Below are 20,273 nucleotides of genomic sequence, written 5' to 3' on the forward strand. Positions count from 1 at the left end.
AAACCCTAACCAGTGGCAGCCTGATATAGCTTTGAACACTTTCCTCTTAAGTAAAAACAAGCAAGCAAGCAAGCAACCAAATACTTTTGTCTTACAAACTCTCCAAGAGCAATGCACAAGCCCACAGGAGGTTATCACCCTCCGCGGACGCACTAACTTCCCTCCCCGGGCTTCCCTCCACGCACCCTGCCACCTTCCCGAGGCCAGGAAGCACGGCCTGATCCTTCCGCCATAACCGGCCCCGTCCTCAAGTCTTCACTGTCCGAAAAGGGCCTCCCGGAACGACCCCAGGGCGGGTGTTTTCGGGTACGGGATATAGCCGGGAGGGTACTGGAGAAGCTGCCAGCTGCACGGGACAGGCCGAAAGGCAGTTGGGGGTGCGCGGGCTGCGGACACCCTATGAAGGAAGGGGATGGCCGCTCTATGTCAGGGTGTCTCTTCAGGAGAGCCTGAGCAGGAACGACCGGGAGTACCAAGCTGCTGCAGGCGGCACCACACCGGCGGCGGCCCGGCAAGCTGCCGGTGACGTCATCCCGCCTGGCAACGGCGGCACGGCGTGGAGGCGGTGGCGCTCTGCTCTCGCGGGATTTGGCGACCCCCGCGGCGGGCGGGGCTGTCGGTGCTGGAGTTCGCTTGAGGCGAGGCGCGGTGGTGGCGGGTAGTGACGGACGGGGCTGTGGCAGCTTCTGTCCCGGGCCGCCGGCGGCTCGGAGTAGTTCCCTTCGAGTCCGAGGTGACACAAATGGAGCTGTTGTGCCCGGCTTGAGTGCGTCGGCGGGACCCGGGGCCGCTCCGCAGAGCCCGGGCGGGCGCAGCATGGGTGAGTGCAGTGGAGAAGAGCTACGGCAGCGCCGAGACAGGTCCCCGTTTCCCGCTCCCCCGGGGCCACCTCCGCTGCCCTTTGTCTGAGGGGAGAGCTCGGACCTGCGGTGCCGGGGAGCGCCGCTTCGGGCAGACCCGGGGGCAGGAGCGTGGCTGGTACCCGGTGCTGTGGCAGGAGACGGCAGCCGGTGGCGGGGCTGGAGGAGTGGCTGCGGGCGGTGGCAGGTGCCTGGGTGAACCCCGGCTCTTCGGCGGGATGAGGAGCGGCGGCGGGGCTGGGAGAGGCCGGGGCCGCTGTCTTCTGCCTGGCCTTCCCTGGGGGCTGCGGCAGGGACCCGGGGCGGGAGGCGGCGGTATGCAGTGTCGGGAGTTATGTGGTTTTCGGTGGGGAGAATGTGGCTTCCAGGCGTGAACACTGATGCTATGCTGGTTGGAGGGAGCTTGATTGGAACGGCTTGATGAGGAGTAAAAGTTTTTCTGATGGAAGTCAGGCTTTTTGCGTTTTTTTAACCCAGCTTCAGTTTGGGCTGCATCTTCAGGCGTTTCTTCACCAAGTTGTTGTCTTAAAAGCAATCTTACAGCGACTTAAAGTATTCCTGTGAACAGGGCTTCTAGCAACCTGGTCTAGTGAAAGCTGTCCCTGCACATGCAGGGATTTGGAACCAGATGAGCTTTAAGGTCCCTTCCAACTCAAACCGTTCTGTGATTCTATGTGATAATGTGCCAGTTCGGGTTTTCACTTGAAACAGTCAGTTGTGCCGGGTCTGATTTTTAATGTAAGAGAGTGCATAGGGAAGTATGAAACAGTGACTCAAACACCACTCTTTCCTTACACAGATTTCCCCCACTCTGGTCCAAAAAAGGTCCACTGACCATTTTGTCTGCCTCTTATCTCACTTGTATTGCATCCTTTGCTCTGCTGTCCTTACCTCTGGAGGGGTGTGTACAAGAACGTGCGATGATGGCTTTTATATATTGTGCTGGGGGGTGCGTGTGCTGATGCTGCTGTGTGCAAAAGTGCCACATTTGGGTGTGATTTAAGCTTTTTAAGTGGAAGGATACCTGGGTTTCAGATAGCTTTGCTTCCCCCTTCTTGGCCTAAGAAGGGAAGGAGTATGTGGTGTGCAGATCAAGCTATCACTTAAGTGAAGTGCTAAACACACTTCCTGATTATAAATACCTGTCTTCATTTCACTGGAAGTTGTCTTGCATGGACAAAGCACAGTTAAAATGAAGTCTGAAAATATAAAGAGAAATCGGTGTTATAGGTTCTGATACAAACTAAACTAAACCACTCACTTTTTGATGATGCTTGTGACTATTCTGAATAGGTAGAATTACAGTTTCTTTGTCTGGGGGCTGTATTCTCTCACTTGTGAGGAAGAAATATATATCCAGATGGCTGTGGTGCCCTGTGATTGTAGTTCCTCAAGTGCAGAAGTTTAATGTGCTAATTAAACATTTTAAACTCGGACCCTGTAATGCTGAAATGTGAAATACCTGAGGATTCACAAATGGTATGTCTGAGTTATTCAAATTATTAGTAAACAGGAATACAGTATAAGACTGTCAATAAAGGACTAAATCCTGTTTATGACTAATGATTGCACTATTACATTATGTTATGTATCTTTTCTTACATTTCCTATCCTTAAGAGTGGCTTCTTTCTCTTCTGATGTAGTGAGTAGTGCTCATGGTAGTGAGCATGTTAATACTGCTCCAGAGGTAAGTGAATTAAGTGGGTGCATGCATTCTGTATCAAATATTGTTATTGCATGGGTGGCTAATACCATGACAACTTGTGTGCGTGTGCAGTTACAGAAGTGCTTCTGCCAGAGCACTGGCAAACCTCTATAAATAATGGCAGAATGATTCCAGAGCCTTTGAAATAGATTTTTCTATGAAGGTTTCATCCTTTATTCAGATCTTTAAGCATTACTGTCTTGAGATTGAAAGTGGGGAGGAATGTACAGTAAAACATCTCTGAAAATAAGAAGTAGAAAAAGAGGAAATTTTAGCTCACACTGCACTCACTGTATTTAGTAATGGCCTCGTGTTTACCTTGAGAAATTGTTATTTGATTCTTTCATTATTGACATCGTGGTAGAGCCAGCTCTTGATATGAGATTTTTTGCCCTTAATGTCAGCTCATGGAATAGATTCTACATGTAAGAGGTGGCTTGGGGGGACTGTCAAGGTATCTGGCAAGCTCAAGGGTTTCTGAGATCTACAGAGAAGTAAGAACAGAGCAATATGTCTCTGGAGGAACCAAAAGGGGAAAGGCAGAAGTACAAAATGCTTTGGAGTGGGTTTATTTATGTTCTTGTAGTAGATGGAAATTAATGTTGCAAGCACACTTGTCATTCAGGTGCTTAAAGGATGATGAGGATATCAGAGGTGACAAACATTAGACAGTACTAGGTACTAGTAATGCTCAGTTACATGCTTAAGCTCAGTCATTTTAATTCTTTCATTCTGTACTATATTAATAACGTGTATTCAATAAATGTCTCCATGTTGAAAAATCATAATACTATTGAATAATGGATTAATTGAAGGAAAATAATATTCTGTTGTTCTGGAAAAACTATTTGAAATATCTTTTTGCTGCCTTGGGGTTTGATATCCAATTAGAGGAAGTAGAGTTCCCTGTACTGGTGCTTTGTAGTGTCTGGTTTATTTTTATGGCTCAATAGCAGGTAATTTTCCTAATTATACTTGAAAAACAGTTTGACTAAGCAGCTTGCATGTTAACATGATGGTTGAGCTAAATTTGCAGTGTTCAACTAGTTTTTTGTGTGGCATCACAACTAAGAATGAACTATCCCAGCAACAGTTGATAAATTTCCACATTAATACACTGAAATCTACCAGGCTTCTGATAGTATCTTCTTAGCTATATGCATTTCCTGCCCCCCTTTTCCTTAATTTCCAAAAATTTATGCGAGCTTTGATTTGTGGTTCCCATGAATTATTATGTTTGAATTTGCTTCATTTTTGTCTTTAGAAAATGTTATAACTTTGGAATACTTTTAAGAAGCCACACATTTATTCATTGGTAACAGAATGAGTGTAAATATATGTAAATATATTAGGTCTATAGAAACTACTTAATAAGTTCATTGTGAAGTTTCTGTCAAGCTTTTTCCTTTCTTCATCTTCATTTTGATGATAGAAATCTACAATGTTTTTAGAAGCAGACTGGATACTTTTAACATGTTGTTACAGAGATAGTGACACATTATTTCAGTTTCTCAAGGAGTGTTACAAATCCAGTTAAAATGTTACTTTGAGGTTTGTTGATTAAAAAAAACCCAAAAAACAAACAAACAAAACCAACCCACCACCAAAAAAACCCAAAACCGAAACAAACCCACAATGTCCCAAAACAATATATCCACTCGAAACATTCCCAAACAAATGGAATAGGATAGATGAAGGGTCCTTCCACTACTGTTTTTACCAAGACATAGGTAAGATGCGATGTAGACTGCTCTTTATTCACAGTAAATTGCCAGAAAAAGAAATTACTTGTCAGAAGTAGAAGTTACTGCAACCCTTCTGCACTGAGGTACTTGATGAGCCTAATGTTGACATGCCGACTGTTCTTGTCCAGGCAATGTTGAGCAAAGTGCTTTCTTATAATTTTTTTCAATTCTAGAGAAAACGCGAAGGGGTGATGGAAAGTTGACTTCTGGAGGAGAGGTGCCTAAGCTGCTGGGAAACCAAATTGCAATAACTGGGAGGAATTGATGGATATTGGGTTTGTGTCAAGGTAGAGGAGAAATCCCATGAAAAGGTGGAGTGATTCTGTCAGCTCAGCTCTCATCTTTTCTATTTTTTCCAAGAATGTAAGAGCTGCTGGGGTGAGATTCCTGTCTGTGAGGCAGGGAGGGAGGAAAATTATATGGAAAGCAGGTCCACTATGGAAAGTTCTTCTTTTATATGTAAAGTTAAAACCCATGGTTTGGCAATTAATAATTAATGGACTTACTCAAAGGTGTTTATAGCTTCACCGGATCTGTTTATGGATGGGTATGGACCATTAGGGAGTTGTACAAAGGGAGACAAATTAAAACATGGCTCTCGCCATCCACAACTACCTGTGGTAGTGAGAGTCTGTTTAGCACGAATGGGGTGTGTGTGGGATATATGTCTTTTCAGCTTGAGTTTTTTTCCTGAAATCTACTGCTTTTTCTGCCTGATTCCTTTGCTTATTGAGAAATGGTAGATGATTGGTGACTTCAAACTGAAAGACTCTCTACTACATCTACGTTCGTCCTGTGACAGCCATTCTGAGTGTTGGTCATTTTTACTGGATGGTTATTGCATTTTTTTCAGCACTTTCCTCTTGTTGTGCAGAATTGTTCAGGACTCTGCATGTTATTCAAGACTCAACACTACGCTGGCGTATAATTTAATTTGCTGTCTTGACTTGCTTTGTTGTCCTAACAGTTCTTAAGAGTTTCTCTTTCAGCTAGGTAGGGTCTTTGAATTCATTTCACCTTCACTGGCATTCTGCACTCTGCCTGTGTTAGGGTTTTTTTTTTTTTGTCCCTTAGTGGGTTTTTGTTGCATAAACACAGGAAATGTGTGGTCCAAAGCACTGAACTGTCTGGGGTTAAGTGAGGCGGCTTCCTGATCTGTCCCAGTCTGGTTGTAATTGCTCTGTTCTCCCCATCCATGTTGCTTCCTTGGAGATGCCATCACATATGAGTGCTTGTCTGGTATTTCCCTAACCCAGTTTCTTAATAGTTATTTGTTGAGAAAGAGCAGCAGTGAAGGTGCTTGAAGTGACTTAGGTTCTTAGATTCTATTCTGAACTGTGAATTTACCAAGTATCTAGGATGTGCCCTGCTTGCTGTGAAGGACACACCTGTACCTTGCTGTCAGTTACTGTCTTGAACATGCAGTGATGAGAAATAATTTTACATAACTGTTGCTGTGATGATGTGAGTGTAACCCTGCTTGTGCATCGCCCTTGGCTCTCTTGTTGCAGTGGTTGTTAGCAGGACTGAACCTAAACCTACCTTTTCAGTCGCCTCTTTTCTAGAGTGTTCCCTTTACAAAAGATTTAATTCTGATGGTAGCTTTGCTTTGAGAAGGATATTCACCTACATGTCTTCTGCATGTTCTTCTCTACCTAAGTTATTCTGTTTCTTAGTGTAAACTTCAATTTGTTTGAGTACTGCTGTGATGTCAGCACAGCTGTTTACTTTCTTTTACTAATGACAGCAAGTCTTTTTAGGTGGGTTTATGTTTTATTGCTTTAGCTGTATGCAGCATTGACTTTCTTTATATAAAATCAGTATGAAATGTTTCTTTTCCAGAAATCTTGAATGAAGAAAATGAAGTGCTGTAGATAGTTTTGAACAGTGTATCTGCATTTTCTGAAAAATTTAAGACCTGGCACTACCAGAGTCATAGATTGGGCTGTAGGAGAAGTCATAGTATGTGTCTGTCTGCCAGATGAGTTAAATCTTTCACCTTTTGGTGTCATTTATACTGGAGAGAATATAATATGAGGTCATTTAGCATATAAAGTCAACTTTTCTGAAAGGAATATATATTGCTTATAACATGCTCAAGGTATTAGGCAGGATTTCTGTCAGTGGAAAACATTAGAATCTAATATTTTGAAATATTAAAAAAAAAATGAACCATTTCAGCAATGTGGACAGTGCTGACTTGTGATGGGCTGCAGCTGGAGCTCTCCACTGATCTCTGGAGAAGGAGCAGAGCTTCGTCTGCTTGTGTGCCTTAGTGCTGAAGAGCTCTGTGATTATGAACTTTGATTTTTAAATTTGACATTATTGTGAAAGAAACTCAAAATTAATTTTATCATCTTCATTATTTCAACCAGATAAAGTATTATTTTAAATTATTTAAATTACTTAAGTTCTTTTATTAATAGTACCTAAACAACCATGAACATGTTACTTTTTGACAATAGATGAATACGTGAGTGGTTTTGAGTTAAGCAATACTAAGTAATCTAATTTGGGATTTTTGTTTTTTCTTCTTTAGCAGCTGAGTCTCGGCTGCTGTGAGTAGATTTTTGTGGACTGGACTTATTCATGATTTTTATTTTAGTTTTAAGGAAGGCAGTTTTGCCTAAGTTCCTGGAAACTTACCTGACTTACCATTGAAAGAAGACTCTTAAGTCATCAGTTTCTACCTCTTGGATAAAATTACTAAGTGGTCAGTCTTAGTCATATTTTTTACTGTATTGTAGCTTTTTCTATTTAAGCTGGTGAGGAAATAAAACCTCATCCTTCACCTCTGGGTAGTGAATATTGTCCTCTTCCCTTGTTCCTACAAACTGAATATTTCAAAACTCTCCCATCTTCCTGGGTTGTTTTTTAGCCAGGCTGGCTCTCCAGAAACTGAGGCTAAGCTCATGGCTGCAAGAAGAGTAATGGAAGCAGGAAGAGGATGAGGATGCTACTTACTGTAGCAACATTAGCAGCAGTCTTAAAGTTCTGTCTTAAAGAAATTGTCTTCCATAATCTTTGGTAATTTGTGGGAAACGGGAGAGGTGCCTGAGGATTGGAAGATGGCAAATGTCACACCAGTCTATAAAAAAGGCAAGAAGGAGGACCCAGGTAATTATAGACCAGTCAGCCTTACCTCCGTCCCTGGAAAGGTGATGGAACAACTTATTCTTGACTCCATCTCTAGGCATATTAAGGATGAGGGGGTTATTAAGAACAGCCAACATGGTTTTATGAAGGGGAAGTCATGTTTGACCAACTTTATAGCCTTCTATGAGGAAGTGACTAGGTGGAGGGATGATGGTAGAGCGGTAGATGTGGTTATTCTTGATTTCAGCAGGGCATTTGATACCGTCTCCCACAGCATTCACAGCATAGATAAGCTAAGAAAGTGTGGGCTTGATGATCAGGTAGTGAGGTGGATCAAGAACTGGTTGAAAGGAAGAAGGCAGAGAGTTGTGGGTCAATGGCACAGAATCTAGCTGGAGGTCTGTGACTAGTGGAGTCCCTCAGGTGTCGGTGCTGGGACCGGTGCTGTTTAATATTTTCATCAGCAACCTGGATGAGGGAACTGAGTGTACCCTCAGCAAGTTCGCTGATGACACTAAACTGGGAGGAGTGGCTGACACACCAGAAGGCTGTGTTGCCATTCAGCGAGACCTGGACAGGCTGGAGAGTTGGGCAGGGAGGAACTTGATGGAATTCAACAAGGGCAAGTGTAGAGTCTTGCATCTGGGGAAGAACAACCCCATGTACCAGTACAGGTTAGGGGTTGACCTGCTGGAAAGCAGTGAAGGGGAAAGAGACCTGGGGGTCCTGGTGGATAGGAGGATGACCATGAGCCAGCAATGTGCCCTTGTGGCCAAGAAGGCAAATGGCATCCTGGGGTGCATTAGAAAGGGAGTGGTTGGTAGGGCAAGAGAGGTTCTCCTCCCCCTCTACTCTGCCTTGGTGAGGCCGCATCTGGAATATTGCATCCAGTTCTGGGCCCCCCAATTCAAGAAGGACAGGGAATTGCTTGAAAGAGTCCAGTGCAGAGCCACAAAGATGATTAAAGGAGTGGAACACCTCCCTTATGAGGAGAGGCTGAGGGAGCTGGGTCTCTTTAGCTTGGAGAAGAGGAGACTGAAGGGTGACCTCATCAGTGTTTACAAATATGTAAAGGGTGGGTGTCAGGATGATGGAGCTAGGCTTTTTTCAGTGATATCCAGTGATAGAACAAGGGGCAATGGGTGTAAACTGGAGCATAGGAGGTTCCACGTTAACATCAGGAAGAACTTCTTTACTGTAAGAGTGACAGAGCACTGGAACAGGTTGCACAGGGGGTTGTGGAGTCTCCTATGTTGGAGATATTCAAGGCCCGCCTGGACAAGTTCCTGTGTGATGTACTCTAGGTTACCCTGCTCTTGCAGGGGGTTGGACTAGATGATCTTTTGAGGTCCCTTCCAACCCTCGGGATTCTGTGATTCTGTGATTCCAGTTTTAGCTCTTCAGTTCAATTGTGGGTTTGTAAGAAACAAGCCAGTTTACCTTAATTCTACTTATCCTCCCTCACTACCCTCCCCCAAGCTGCATTGTTTCTTCATTTTAGGAAAGTACAAAACCAGAAAAATAAGCAAACTTCTCAGAATATTAAAGTAATTTCCATTTAATGCATCTTTGGGACTAAGGGGAGAAAAGTCTCCATCTTTACTGCTTGAAGAAATGAAACTGCTTGTTTCATGACATTTTCACTCTCTCGTAAAGGAGAATTGCATCACTCAACTCTGAACTTTTATATTTAGTTATAGTAGAATTTTTTGAGTCTGCTTTGCATATAATCTTTCTTTTCCTGAAGTCATCCTGTGGTGCAGTTTCACACTGTGCTTCAGCAGATATAACTTTTGGCTGCTGCAAAAAAGCACCAGAGCTTTGGAGTGCCTTTTCCTGGTTTGCCATGGCTCTAGGAGTCGTGAGTCCATGGTAAGAGCTGACAAACTAGTTGGTGTGGAAGAAACCCTTGTACCAGGTTTGCCATCATGTCAGTAGTCTGAATGACCTTAGTCTGTACAGCCATTACCTCCTGTGCAAGAGAGTGGACCTTATTTCATGAGCCAGGGAATGGAGGGTGCTTCTTCTTTTCCGTTTTAGCCTGCAGTTACCTTGCATTAGATCCAAACAGAGATTTTTATAAGTTTCTTCTGAGTGTCTGTTAACTGCTCTCCTTAAGAGTTTAGGATCCAGCAAACTGATTATTTCACAGCTTTCTTGTTCCTGATTTCTAAAATGCTTTTTTAAACCTCATTGTCATCTTCTGCCATCCATTTTAAGCCAGCCACTTTTTTAAACTGTGCCTCTAAATTATTATTATTTTTTTAATTGGTATAATGATACCTTTAAAAAGAAAACAGTCTCTATACAGCTAGAACTTGTTATTGAGGTGCTTTTTTATTTCTGTGGGCTTTGGCTATCCTCAGGAGTGTGTATTCTTTGAGAAGACAATTGAGCACAGTATGTAAAAAATATGCCTCTGTCCTTCCTGATTTTCTGCAGTTGGGCTGGACTTTAATGTTCCCATCACTTGAAGGCTTTTATGGAGTTTGTCTTATTTAGTATTTTCATGAATCCATAAATGCAAGATTAACTAGAATAAGTTGCCTAAAACATAAGGTAAATTATATTGCTGTTTGTACCATTTCAATATCTAAATATTTCTGTTGGGGAAGTTATTAACTACTAAAACAAACTGCCAGGGGAAGTGCTAGATCCATCATCTCTTGATATGGTCAGTCCCCTGGATGATGCCCATTTCATTACGTTCTTTAATCTTCCCTTTTGGCAGATTTAGTGATCATGTGTCCATGGGATGATCTAGTTCAAGACACTGGCCAGAGATGAATCCAACTGGAAGGGAACCAGCTGGCTAATTTGGCAGCAAACTAAACAGGCACACCCTGGAGCAGCATAGCTGTGAGCACAAGGGAAGAGGCAGTGGTGTTGGAATGAGTAGGGAGAGAGCATGCAGAGTCATTCCTTCATCCTCAGACTGCTAGAATTGCTATAATAAACTCTATTTTCTGTAAATGACTGAAGCAACCATTCCTGAAAAGCAGAGCCCCTCTGTTTGGTTCCTGAAGTGATTAAGTAAAGAATATTCTTTGGTTCCAAGTTTCTAGTACAAGACCTCATGCAAACTTATCTAGATTTGTAAGCTGTCTGGAAGCACTGTCAGAGTTTCAGATGACTATCTGAAGAGCGGGCCATGAGCTGTTTGTTTAGAACCTCACTGTCCCAAGCAACACTTCTTTTTGTGTTTATCAGAGCTGGTGCTGTTCTGAAGCCCAGTAAATTGAAATGCCATTCTGAAATGGGGGTAGTGGAAGTGCTGAGGGGAGTAAGTCTTCTGTAGACATGAAGGTATGGTGCCTGGGAGTAGGAACATTGGAAACAGTCTTGGATGAAATCCTTTGCAAACTGAATAGAGCTTGAAGGCATTTCTTGTAGCTGCAAGAGCTATAGGGCTGTATGTGAATTAACAGTATGGTTCTTTGCAAATAAAAGCACAATTGAGAGTGCATAAAATAGCTTCCTTTAATTTCAATGTATTCATGATCTTACTAGATGCTCATTTTGTGGGAAGAGGGTTTGCTCTTTCAATCTTAATGCTGCATCCTTACTGAGAGAGAATCATATATATATAGATTGTAATGTAAGTGGCTTCTAATGTGAAGGTAGTAGAAGAAAACCTGCCCTGATAGATAACTAGTAACAGGACGCCTCAGGCTGGATGCAGAGTAGATGAAATAAATCTCTTTATGAAATGTGAGATGTGGTGTCAGTAGAATAAGGCACAGCCTGCCATCTCCATGCAGCAAGATGACTGTGCTGATTTCTTATCAAGACAGAGCTGCTGGGTCTTGCTGTGCACTGCTGTATCATGCATTTGCAGTTCTGAGCAGTGATTGAAGTGGTAAATCCTGACTTGTGTTTTTTAAAAAGTTGAGGTTATATTGCTTATTTTTTTCTCCTCTTAATTTTACTTTTTATGTGGATAGTTGGGTCTCCAGCATTATGCCTGGTAGTTGTGAAATATCTGGGGACAGTCAAATGGATTTCCTCCATGTTTCTGAAATCCAAACTACCAATTCAAGTGAATGTGTTGAGAATGGTGGAGGTGATTGTTAGTTTTCTATGAAAGTTCAGGTACTTTGTCTTCTGATTGAAGCCATTGGTATCCCTTACCCCAACCAGCTTTTCATAGCCCCTCATAAGGCCTCTGCTTTCTTCCTGAATTCTTCAAATACCGATTGTTCTGTGTTACTATCAATTAGCTCTGCAAGACATAGCACATTCTATAGCTCTTTCCAAGCTGTATATTTGGTTATTAGACAACCATCAGGTTAAATGAGTGAGAGTGCTGGGACAGTCCTCTTGCCTTTTGCTCAGGGAAGACTGTGATTTTGATGTTTCAGTGCTGACTCTGCAGGGAATAAAAGTAGTACAGCTTTTATTTTGGAGATGCTACTCTTCTGGCATGTCTCAATTAAATGGGAGTACACAGGAAGAATTATTGTGAGCAAAGCAGGAGGATAAGCTGATACGGATGCTCATGCGAGCCTGTTTTCTTCAAGTGCTCAGTATTATGTTCAAGTACCTAAAAAAACCTCACAGTGAATAAGGACGGAATGGTTGATGTGCTGCCGTAGTACTGGGGGAATGGGCCAACAGGATTCTTCTGCAATTCCAAGAAGACAAATGCATAATCCAGCATCTAGGAAAGAACGACCTCACTGTCTACTAGGTGGCACAAGCAGGACAGTAGCTAGCAGGTCATGGGAAGTGAGTATTCCCCACTACCTGGCACTTGCAAGACTGTCTCTAAAACATAGTGTCTGGTTTTGCTTCTCCCATCAAATGCAGAGGGGATGCCAACAAAGCAGTGAGTCGAGTGTGGTTAGGAGGCTGGTGAATATAGTGAGCACGGAGTTAGTTTAGCTTGGAGAAGAGAAAGACACTCTCCTTGGAGGCACAGTGAAAAAATATCAATCAGTGGCTGCAAATTAGGAGAATGGTAATTCCTATTGGGTATAATGGGGAAAGATTACTATGAGAGTTGAGTAGCAGGGATGTTGCCCAGGGTAGCTGTTTTATCTCCATCCTTTGAAGACTTTCAAAACTTAAGGTAGGCAGTGCCTTGAGTGAGCTGAGGTTCTGAGATTGAGTTATCTGAGGTTAGCCTTGCTCTGACCAGTTTGGAGTGAGTAACCTTGTCTTATTGTGATTTGAAGTATTGCCAGCCATGTTGGTTTAAATCATCATCTCAAAATATGCTTAAATCCTTTAAATTCAGATTACAAATGGATGTTTAAAGGACTTGATCTCTGAACTTTTAGAACATAACTGAGCTAATGAAACTATTTTATCTCCTTTAAAACTATCTGAATGAGATTGTAGGGTCCCCTTGAATATTTGCCATTACAATGGTTTTTGTAAAAATCCACTGCATAAGGATTTCTCTTTATGCATTTCAATTGTCAATTAATTTTTTTTTGTATTGACTAAAATATCCACACTAAAAAGTAAATTAAATTTATTAATGCCATAATTTGTATGGACTGTGCTGACAGCATGAAGTCAGAGAGAAACACTTGTCCCTTTTTTAATGCTAAGCGTATTCTGTGGTTTTTGCAAGATCCCAATCTGGGACCATTTAGACTATTGCATCATGTCTGTTTTTAAAGATGAAGGGAACACTTTGTGCATGCTTCCAATGATGCTTTTAAGTTTCCATAAATGTATTTCAAAGCCAGATTCTTGCCATGTTTGCAGAAATACTAATTGTCATTCTGAATTAGGTATGTGCCAATTTGTAGGCCGTTTATCAAACCTGCTTCCTCTTCCACTCCCCCCAACCTTTTTTTTTTTTTTAAATGAGAGTGAAAGGAGTTTTCTTTTGGTTTAAACCCAAAGCTCTCAGAGACTTTCTTGTTTTTGTTACTTGTAAATTTGTAACCTGGAGCTATAACTATGCTGTCATTTTTGGCTAGAAGAGTCCTGAAAAAAATCTGCAGGAGGAGTTGAAGCTTTCGTAGTATCATGAGGTCCTGATGTCCAAGGAGGCAAACTTTTATATGATTCAAATGCAGTTGTTTGGTTGTCTGTTTGGTTGGGTTCTTTTGGGGTGTGACTTGGTAAAAAGAATTTTAACTAAGATAAGCCACAGAGTCTTCAGCTTCAAACATCTTCAAGCTAGTTGTCTATTAGAGATTTTAAGGGAAAAACCTGTGAATATGTGTTGACCCTGTGGTACTTTTATTGCTTATTTGATGCTTTGGATTTGAGCTAAATCTGAATGAACTATGTTCTTTTTGTTTTTTCAGAGCTTTTTGGCATGGCTTTGATTTAGCGGCTTTTGTAATTTGGTGTTTCATGACTCACCTTGACTGTTTTGCCTAATAGATGTTATAAAATTGACTTACAGGAAGGAAGAGAGGAAGAGGTGTAAATCTATATATGGAGCAGTGTCTGAGTCATGCCTTCAGAAAATGTAGTGTGCCTTTTTTAAAATATGTCCCCCTGTGCCCTCTAAGATTCCTGGTTTTCTCTGCATATTCAATTGATAGCAGTGTTTCAACTTTGTGAGGACTTCTGCTACCTTTCCTGCAGGTCTTACCTGTCATTTCCAGGCTGGTTTCTTGCAGTGAGCTCTAATCAGACTGAAGGAGATTATCAGAAAGTGATGTTTTGTGCTGCTTCCTAGCATAACTTCCCAGGTAAAAAGCATTTTGTCCTTTTCTGTCCTTACAAGGAAGCACTAAATACCTGTGTGTGGTAGAGATGTTACTCTCATTCTTCCTATTTCATGTTGCCTTTTGCTGTGAAGGGCAATGTCTGTCAATTCCTGCTTCTAAAAGCAAGGGGTAAATCAAAATCACAATTCTAACATTTTGTAAGTTTGCAACTAAATTTGAGACAAGTATTTCTGATAGGGTTGGTGAAAGCTTGATCAGATGCTGCTTCTAGAGTTGGTTTAATATACCTGCAGTGGTGAATGTATCACTAAAATGCTTTGTTTCCCAGCTGGCTAGTAATGACTTATCTACATGATACAGTAGTAAAATTATGAGGGTGTGTTGTAAAATTAAGAGGAGATGATTTGCTGTAGGGAAATGAAAATTGACAAATGTTTAATTTTAAGTGTGTTCTATTATATACAGTGGCAACCACTTGAATGAAATCTAAACAATTATGGGAGCCTGAAGCAGGAAAATGAGGCATGCTTGTCTGACATCTCTAATGCTTCAGGGCAGACTGCTGGGCACGATTTCTGCTCCACTGTTTAATTTCCTTCACAAAGTATCTTACTAATTGTGCTGGAGCCAGCTGGAGAAGCTAGTGTTTGAGATGATTGCTGTTCGAATGCAGTAGTTTATCAATACTTGAAACAGTTTGGGAGAAAGAGTGTACATTCTTCACGGTTTTCAGTTGTTCATTTTCCTAATTATTTCAGCCAGTCTTACTGGGCTGTAAAATTAGACATAATATTTTATTAGGAATTTGTGGTGAGTCATTTCTTGGAGAATGCACCATTGACTTGCCCAGTCTAAAAATGACTGGTGGATCCCGGGCAGCTTTCAGATGGACCAGTTCTGTGCTGACAGAAGCAAGGCTCCTGCCTTTAGACAGTCTCATGGGTAGATTGCTATTTTTGGTTTTATTTTTCTTTTTTTTAAGGCAAGCTATTGATGTAGAAAGATTATTATTCTAAGCAGAGAATGTTTGTGCTAGAAAGGGGTGATGCAGAATAACATAAGTTACAAAAAGAGTAAAGAAAAATAGCAGACACTGAAGGGTAGAAAAGAAAATGAGGAAGAGAAAAGCAAAATTTACCCAGATTACCTTACCACTGACTTTGACAGTAGCTGAAGCTGACTTGTGATTGTACTGCCTGAGAACTTGTGATTGGGATGTCAGTGGCACAGCAGCGAATATGTATTTTTGAGGGGAGTGTTCAGTGGCTGAAATTAATTTGGCCAAATTCTGCAGACCTGCCTGTCAGCTGCAGATGTAAAATTGTAAATATGAGAAACTTTAATGAGGGATCTGACAGATCTTGTGGATCACAAGAAATCTGTGAAAGTCACAGAATGTCTGTTGTGAAACATTCTGAAAGAGAATATGGGCAGGGGCACCTTCCACTGTACCAGGTTGCTCCAAACCCCATCCAGCCTGGCCTTGAACATGGCCAGGAATGGGGCAGCTTCTCTGAGCAACCTGTGCCAGTGCCTTAGCACCCTCACAGTAGAGAACTATGGCAGCAGAAGTATCACAGCCAAGTGGATAAAGCTGCTAAGATTGAAGTGGCTTAGATGGACTTAGATTGGTAACATAAGGGTGAATTATTTTTGGTCTGGTGGGCCCATGACACTTCAGACCATCAGGACAGAGATGCAATATACAGATGAGCTCATGATCGAGGGGTGGTCTTAACAATGGACACTATAGACCAGGTTATTCATGACTGTGAAACATGTGCTGCAATTAAGTAAGCTAAATGGTAAAATGGACTGTTAAAAACTACACTGAGCAATGGGTGGTGGGACTTTCAAACACTGGGATACACATTTATCAAAAGCCACCTGGTTGGTCAACACCAGAGGATCTGCCAACAGGGCTGGCTCAGCCCAGACAAAACTTTTACATACTGTAGAAGGGAATAAAGATTCTGTGGTGCATGCAAAGAATTTGCTGGGAAAGACAGTCTGGGTTGCCGGCTGGGCTTAAACAGTTCTTTTCAACTAAATCTTCCCTCTGTCAGTTTAAAGCCATTCCCCCTTCTCCTGTTACATGCCCTTGTGAAAAGTATCTTTCCATCTCTCTTACAAGCCCCCTTTATATACCAAAAGGGGGAATAAGGTCTCCATTACCATTACAAAGTATAAAATATGCTGGGACCCCATACTTCAGAGAAAATATCAGAACTACTTTTTATTCCAGTTTATTTCTTCCCCTCTTGCAATGGTACTTTTTTCTTTTCCCTTTAAGCTTGTAGTATTTAATCAAAATGGGAAGATGATGGTAACTGGGCTGCTGTTGCTGAAGTATGGGCAAGTCCCAAAAGAAATATTGAATGCTGTGAATTTTAAACAGTGATTGAAAGTGGTTTTGTTGCTGTTTTTTGGAGGGGGTGGGGAGAGTTCCCCATATGTGTTTATTTTGACTTTTTTTATATTCTTGTTTCCTAAAAGCTATCTTTGTAACACGTTAAAATACGTTTACTGTACACCCTGGAAAGTACTCATTAAGTTTCTAATATTGTAAGCTATCACATATATCCAGCAGCTTTTTATTGGTGAATTGTGATAGAAAAGATACACTGTATTCCAGAAGAATGATATATTTTCTTGATAACCAAGAAAAATCGGTTGTTTGGAAAGTGTTGGTTTTTAAATTCCCTTCTAAAAAGACTGAGTTTTTAATGTGAGAGAGGAAGGAGGGCAGGGACTGGAAGGCTGAGCTGTCCCAGCACAGCACTGTATGACTGCAAGCTCAGGCCAGGACAGATCTCTGTCTGATCAGCTGTTATGCTGGGGAAGTGGAAAGGGGGCTTGCTAGGAATCTAGCCTGACTCTGTAGGGTAGAGATGAATTGCCATTGCTCATCTAATGTTGCACTGAACCTAAAAAAACTGAGACATGGTATGTCTTGTTAAGTCTATGAAGGTTGTTGTTTCAAATGGAGCAAATCCTATTGAGATCCAAACCAAGTCCCTGCTGTGTGGCAGGAGGGTGTTTGTGGTGCTCCCTGAGTTTGGGTGGACACAGCTGATCTGTTTTTATGTAGAATCAGCTTGGGTCCAACAGTGTGTGTGTTTTTCATATTGAAGGTGTCTATAGTGCTTAAAAGCAAGTTTTGTTTGTCTAGCGCATGAGCCTATAAATTCTACAGCTTTAGGTTCTCTGACCCTGAAATATCCACTACTAGATAAAATAATAACACTACAGGAATAATCAGTTTACAGCAGATAGGGAGCTATTTGCATATACTTTAAAAAATGTCCATATAATAGTATGGAAATCTCTGAGTTCCACTGGCAGTATGTTGTTATATTTTGAACTAATGCAAGAACCCTGTTGGCTCAGGGCACTTTGCTTAAAACAAGACCTTAAGTCAATATTTGGTATATGAGGTTGGCATTATCTTAAACTTCAGAGTCCCTTCTCTGCCACATCCCTTCCTTGTGGCAGCAGAAGTTTGTTTGCGTAGCATATAGGGGATCAAAGCTTTAGGAGCAGGAAGTAATGTGCATGCCTTGGTACAGAGCTGTTTATCAGAGCTGGAGCTGGCAAAACTGGTATGGCCCATGTGGGAGTAGGGACAGGTAGAAATGGCTGTCCTATGTGTCACTGCTATTTATGATCCCAAGCAGGAGGCACCTGACCTCCTTCTGAGCTACTTGTGAGGGTGGAACAACTTACTTGTGATGCTTAATGCTTTCAGTAGTCTGTAATGTAGCCGTTTTGCACTTCCTTCACGTGGAACGTGAATGTGATGATTGCACATGGCTCAGCTTGGTTAAATGTCTGCTGTTCTGTATAGTGTGACTTGAAACTATTGACTTAATGAAGGCTGTGGTGAACTGTACTGTAAAATGTCTGTAGACTATATGTTATCTGCTAGTTAAATATACTCTTTCCTTGTTTAATTTCTTAATATCTTGGAACTGCAGCCCTGCCATTGGGTTTGACAGGAATCCAGTGGCCTCATGTTGTTTATGCGTTATGTTAGCATGTAGTTTCATAGTAGATTCCAGCTAGATGCAAAGCAGCAAGTGCCAGGGAATGAGATAAGTGGATCCGTAGGAGGAAACTGCTGGTGTTAGGGACCTAGCATTCGTGGTGCATGTTTTGGGCGTTTTTATGTTATTATAATTCTAGTCTCATCCCATGGATTTAACACCAGTTAAAGATCAGTGTGCATTGAGTGTTTCTGGGCTGCATATCTTTGATTTAGTTTCAGTGAAAGTAAATCCAGATTTCTTTATGTGAGACTGCACCACACCATGAACTGAAGCACAGTAGGTGGGAATGGTTTGAAGTTTCATTAAGAAGTGTACTCCTTATCTGGGCTGTAGCAATGATGAAGATGTTGATCTAAGTTCGGTTTGGTGAAGTCCTGCATCTCTGACCCTGCAGTGAGCCATCCTAGGGAGGTAAACTTACAGAAAGTTGGCACTAAATAGTTTTCTTAAACTGATTCAGCAGGAGTATAAATAAGTACTAATTTAAATGCAGAGCAGGGGGAAGGGAGCATGGGAATGCACACAGAAGAGGGGGTGGGATCACAGCATTCTTGGGTTAAGTTGTCTTAGAAGCACAACTTTACAGGTTTCCCACTTTGAGTTGGTGATATAGCTGTATTGGGCACCAGGAGAGGGTAAGTAGGAAATACTGTGTTTCCATCTGTTCAGGGTTCAGTCTGTAGGCTGCTGCTTATGCTGATGGCTACTGGGGCATGAAAGGAAGGAAAGAAGTATCTTGAACAAGACTAGTGGTCACTGTGGTTTCCCTAATAGTGGTAGATGTGAGGCACTTCTCTACTCAGTGTGAGGAAGACCAAAGCCACATCTGTACCCCAAAAACATATTTTGTTTTTTTGAGAACTCATTATTGTGGCCATTGTGGGTCGTTGTGTAAACAAGAGAGTGAATCACAGGAGCAGATGCAGAGCAAAAGAGCTTGGCTTCAGAGCAGGGGAGATTGTTGGCCAGGAGGGATTTATCTTTGATTGCCAAACCCTGGCGCTCACCTTGTGCACATGTCTTACCAGGAGAGCTTTGCAAGGACAAAACTCAGGTAGGTTTGGAAGCAGGGTTTAGAATTCTAAGGGCAATGGGAGTCCACCAGGTTTCCTTATTTGAGCATATGGGTTGTCACCAGTGACTCAGGTCAGGTAACAGGATTAATTATGTGGTGTTGAAGTGGGAAAAAAAACATTCTTATAACCACTACTTATGTTTAACACTCTGGGAGGTGTTTCCATTGTTTAGCATTTAAACACCTGAACTACTTTTTCAGTGTTAAGGCCTGTCTTCAGTGGCCAAATGTATACTGTGGTATTGCTATTAAAACAGCTGGAACACTTATATCTCACAAATTGTAGGAATGTTTCTGGGGAAAAATAATTGGAAGGAGCTTTTTCCTTCAGACCAACATCTGATTTTGAGATAGCTGTGAAGAAAAGTATGATAGTTACAAGGACAAGACTGTATCTTCTGTTATCTTTTGTGTCCACTGCAAGCTTGCTATCTGCCATAAGCCTAAACACCTTAGTAAAAATTAAACATCTTAGTAAACTCTATGTATTCATACATAATAACAAATGTTAAATTGGTTTTATAGGAGTCTAAACTGTTGGGTTTTCTTTGTGATGGATAAGTGGAAGTAACAGTACTAATATAATTTGGTTTGGGCATTTAGCAACTTTCTGTTATGATAAATTGTAAACGCAAAATCTCAGTTTCTGGTGTAACTGCAGTTCTGCTGGCAAGATGTTTTAGGAGGCCACACAACTTTTCAGAGTTCATGTTCCAATAAATAATTTAGAATATGAACTGACCTAAGACATCCCTGAAGAGACCTTTATAGAGCACGGCATGCACCTCAAGCTCCTGTTGCTGCTTAATGTTGGACTCTGTCCTTCCAGGTCTGCAGCAAGTTTCAGCAAGACTTCTTGAATAGATTGAGAGTTATATGCAAGGATTTCAGTTATACCACAATTTTGTTTTTTTTTTTTTTTCCTTTTATAAACTTTTAAATGTGGATTTTTGTGGGATTTATTTTGTGTCTGGTTTATATCTTTTTCTGGCAACCACAGAAAGGTCACTGGATTCTGATAGTATTGTAATATCCTAAACAAAGTACTAAGAATGTGGAATTGAGCTCTTTGCTGGATGAGTCGCTGACAATTGGTTATTC

General features: G+C 41.5%; 1 protein-coding gene across 1 annotated transcript in view; it reads left to right on the forward strand.

Annotated features, from left to right (window-relative positions):
• Positions 1-617: 617 nt before the first annotated feature.
• Positions 618-20,273, forward strand: part of CD2AP (CD2 associated protein) — an 86,468-nt gene continuing 66,812 nt past the window's right edge. The window contains exon 1 of the mRNA XM_031046661.2: positions 618-820. Within this exon, the coding sequence (XP_030902521.2) occupies positions 817-820 (4 nt within the window). The 5' untranslated portion in view covers positions 618-816. The remainder of the gene's footprint in view (positions 821-20,273) is intronic.

This window comes from Melopsittacus undulatus, chromosome 3 (assembly GCF_012275295.1).
Source record: "Melopsittacus undulatus isolate bMelUnd1 chromosome 3, bMelUnd1.mat.Z, whole genome shotgun sequence".
NCBI lineage: Eukaryota > Metazoa > Chordata > Aves > Psittaciformes > Psittaculidae > Melopsittacus > Melopsittacus undulatus.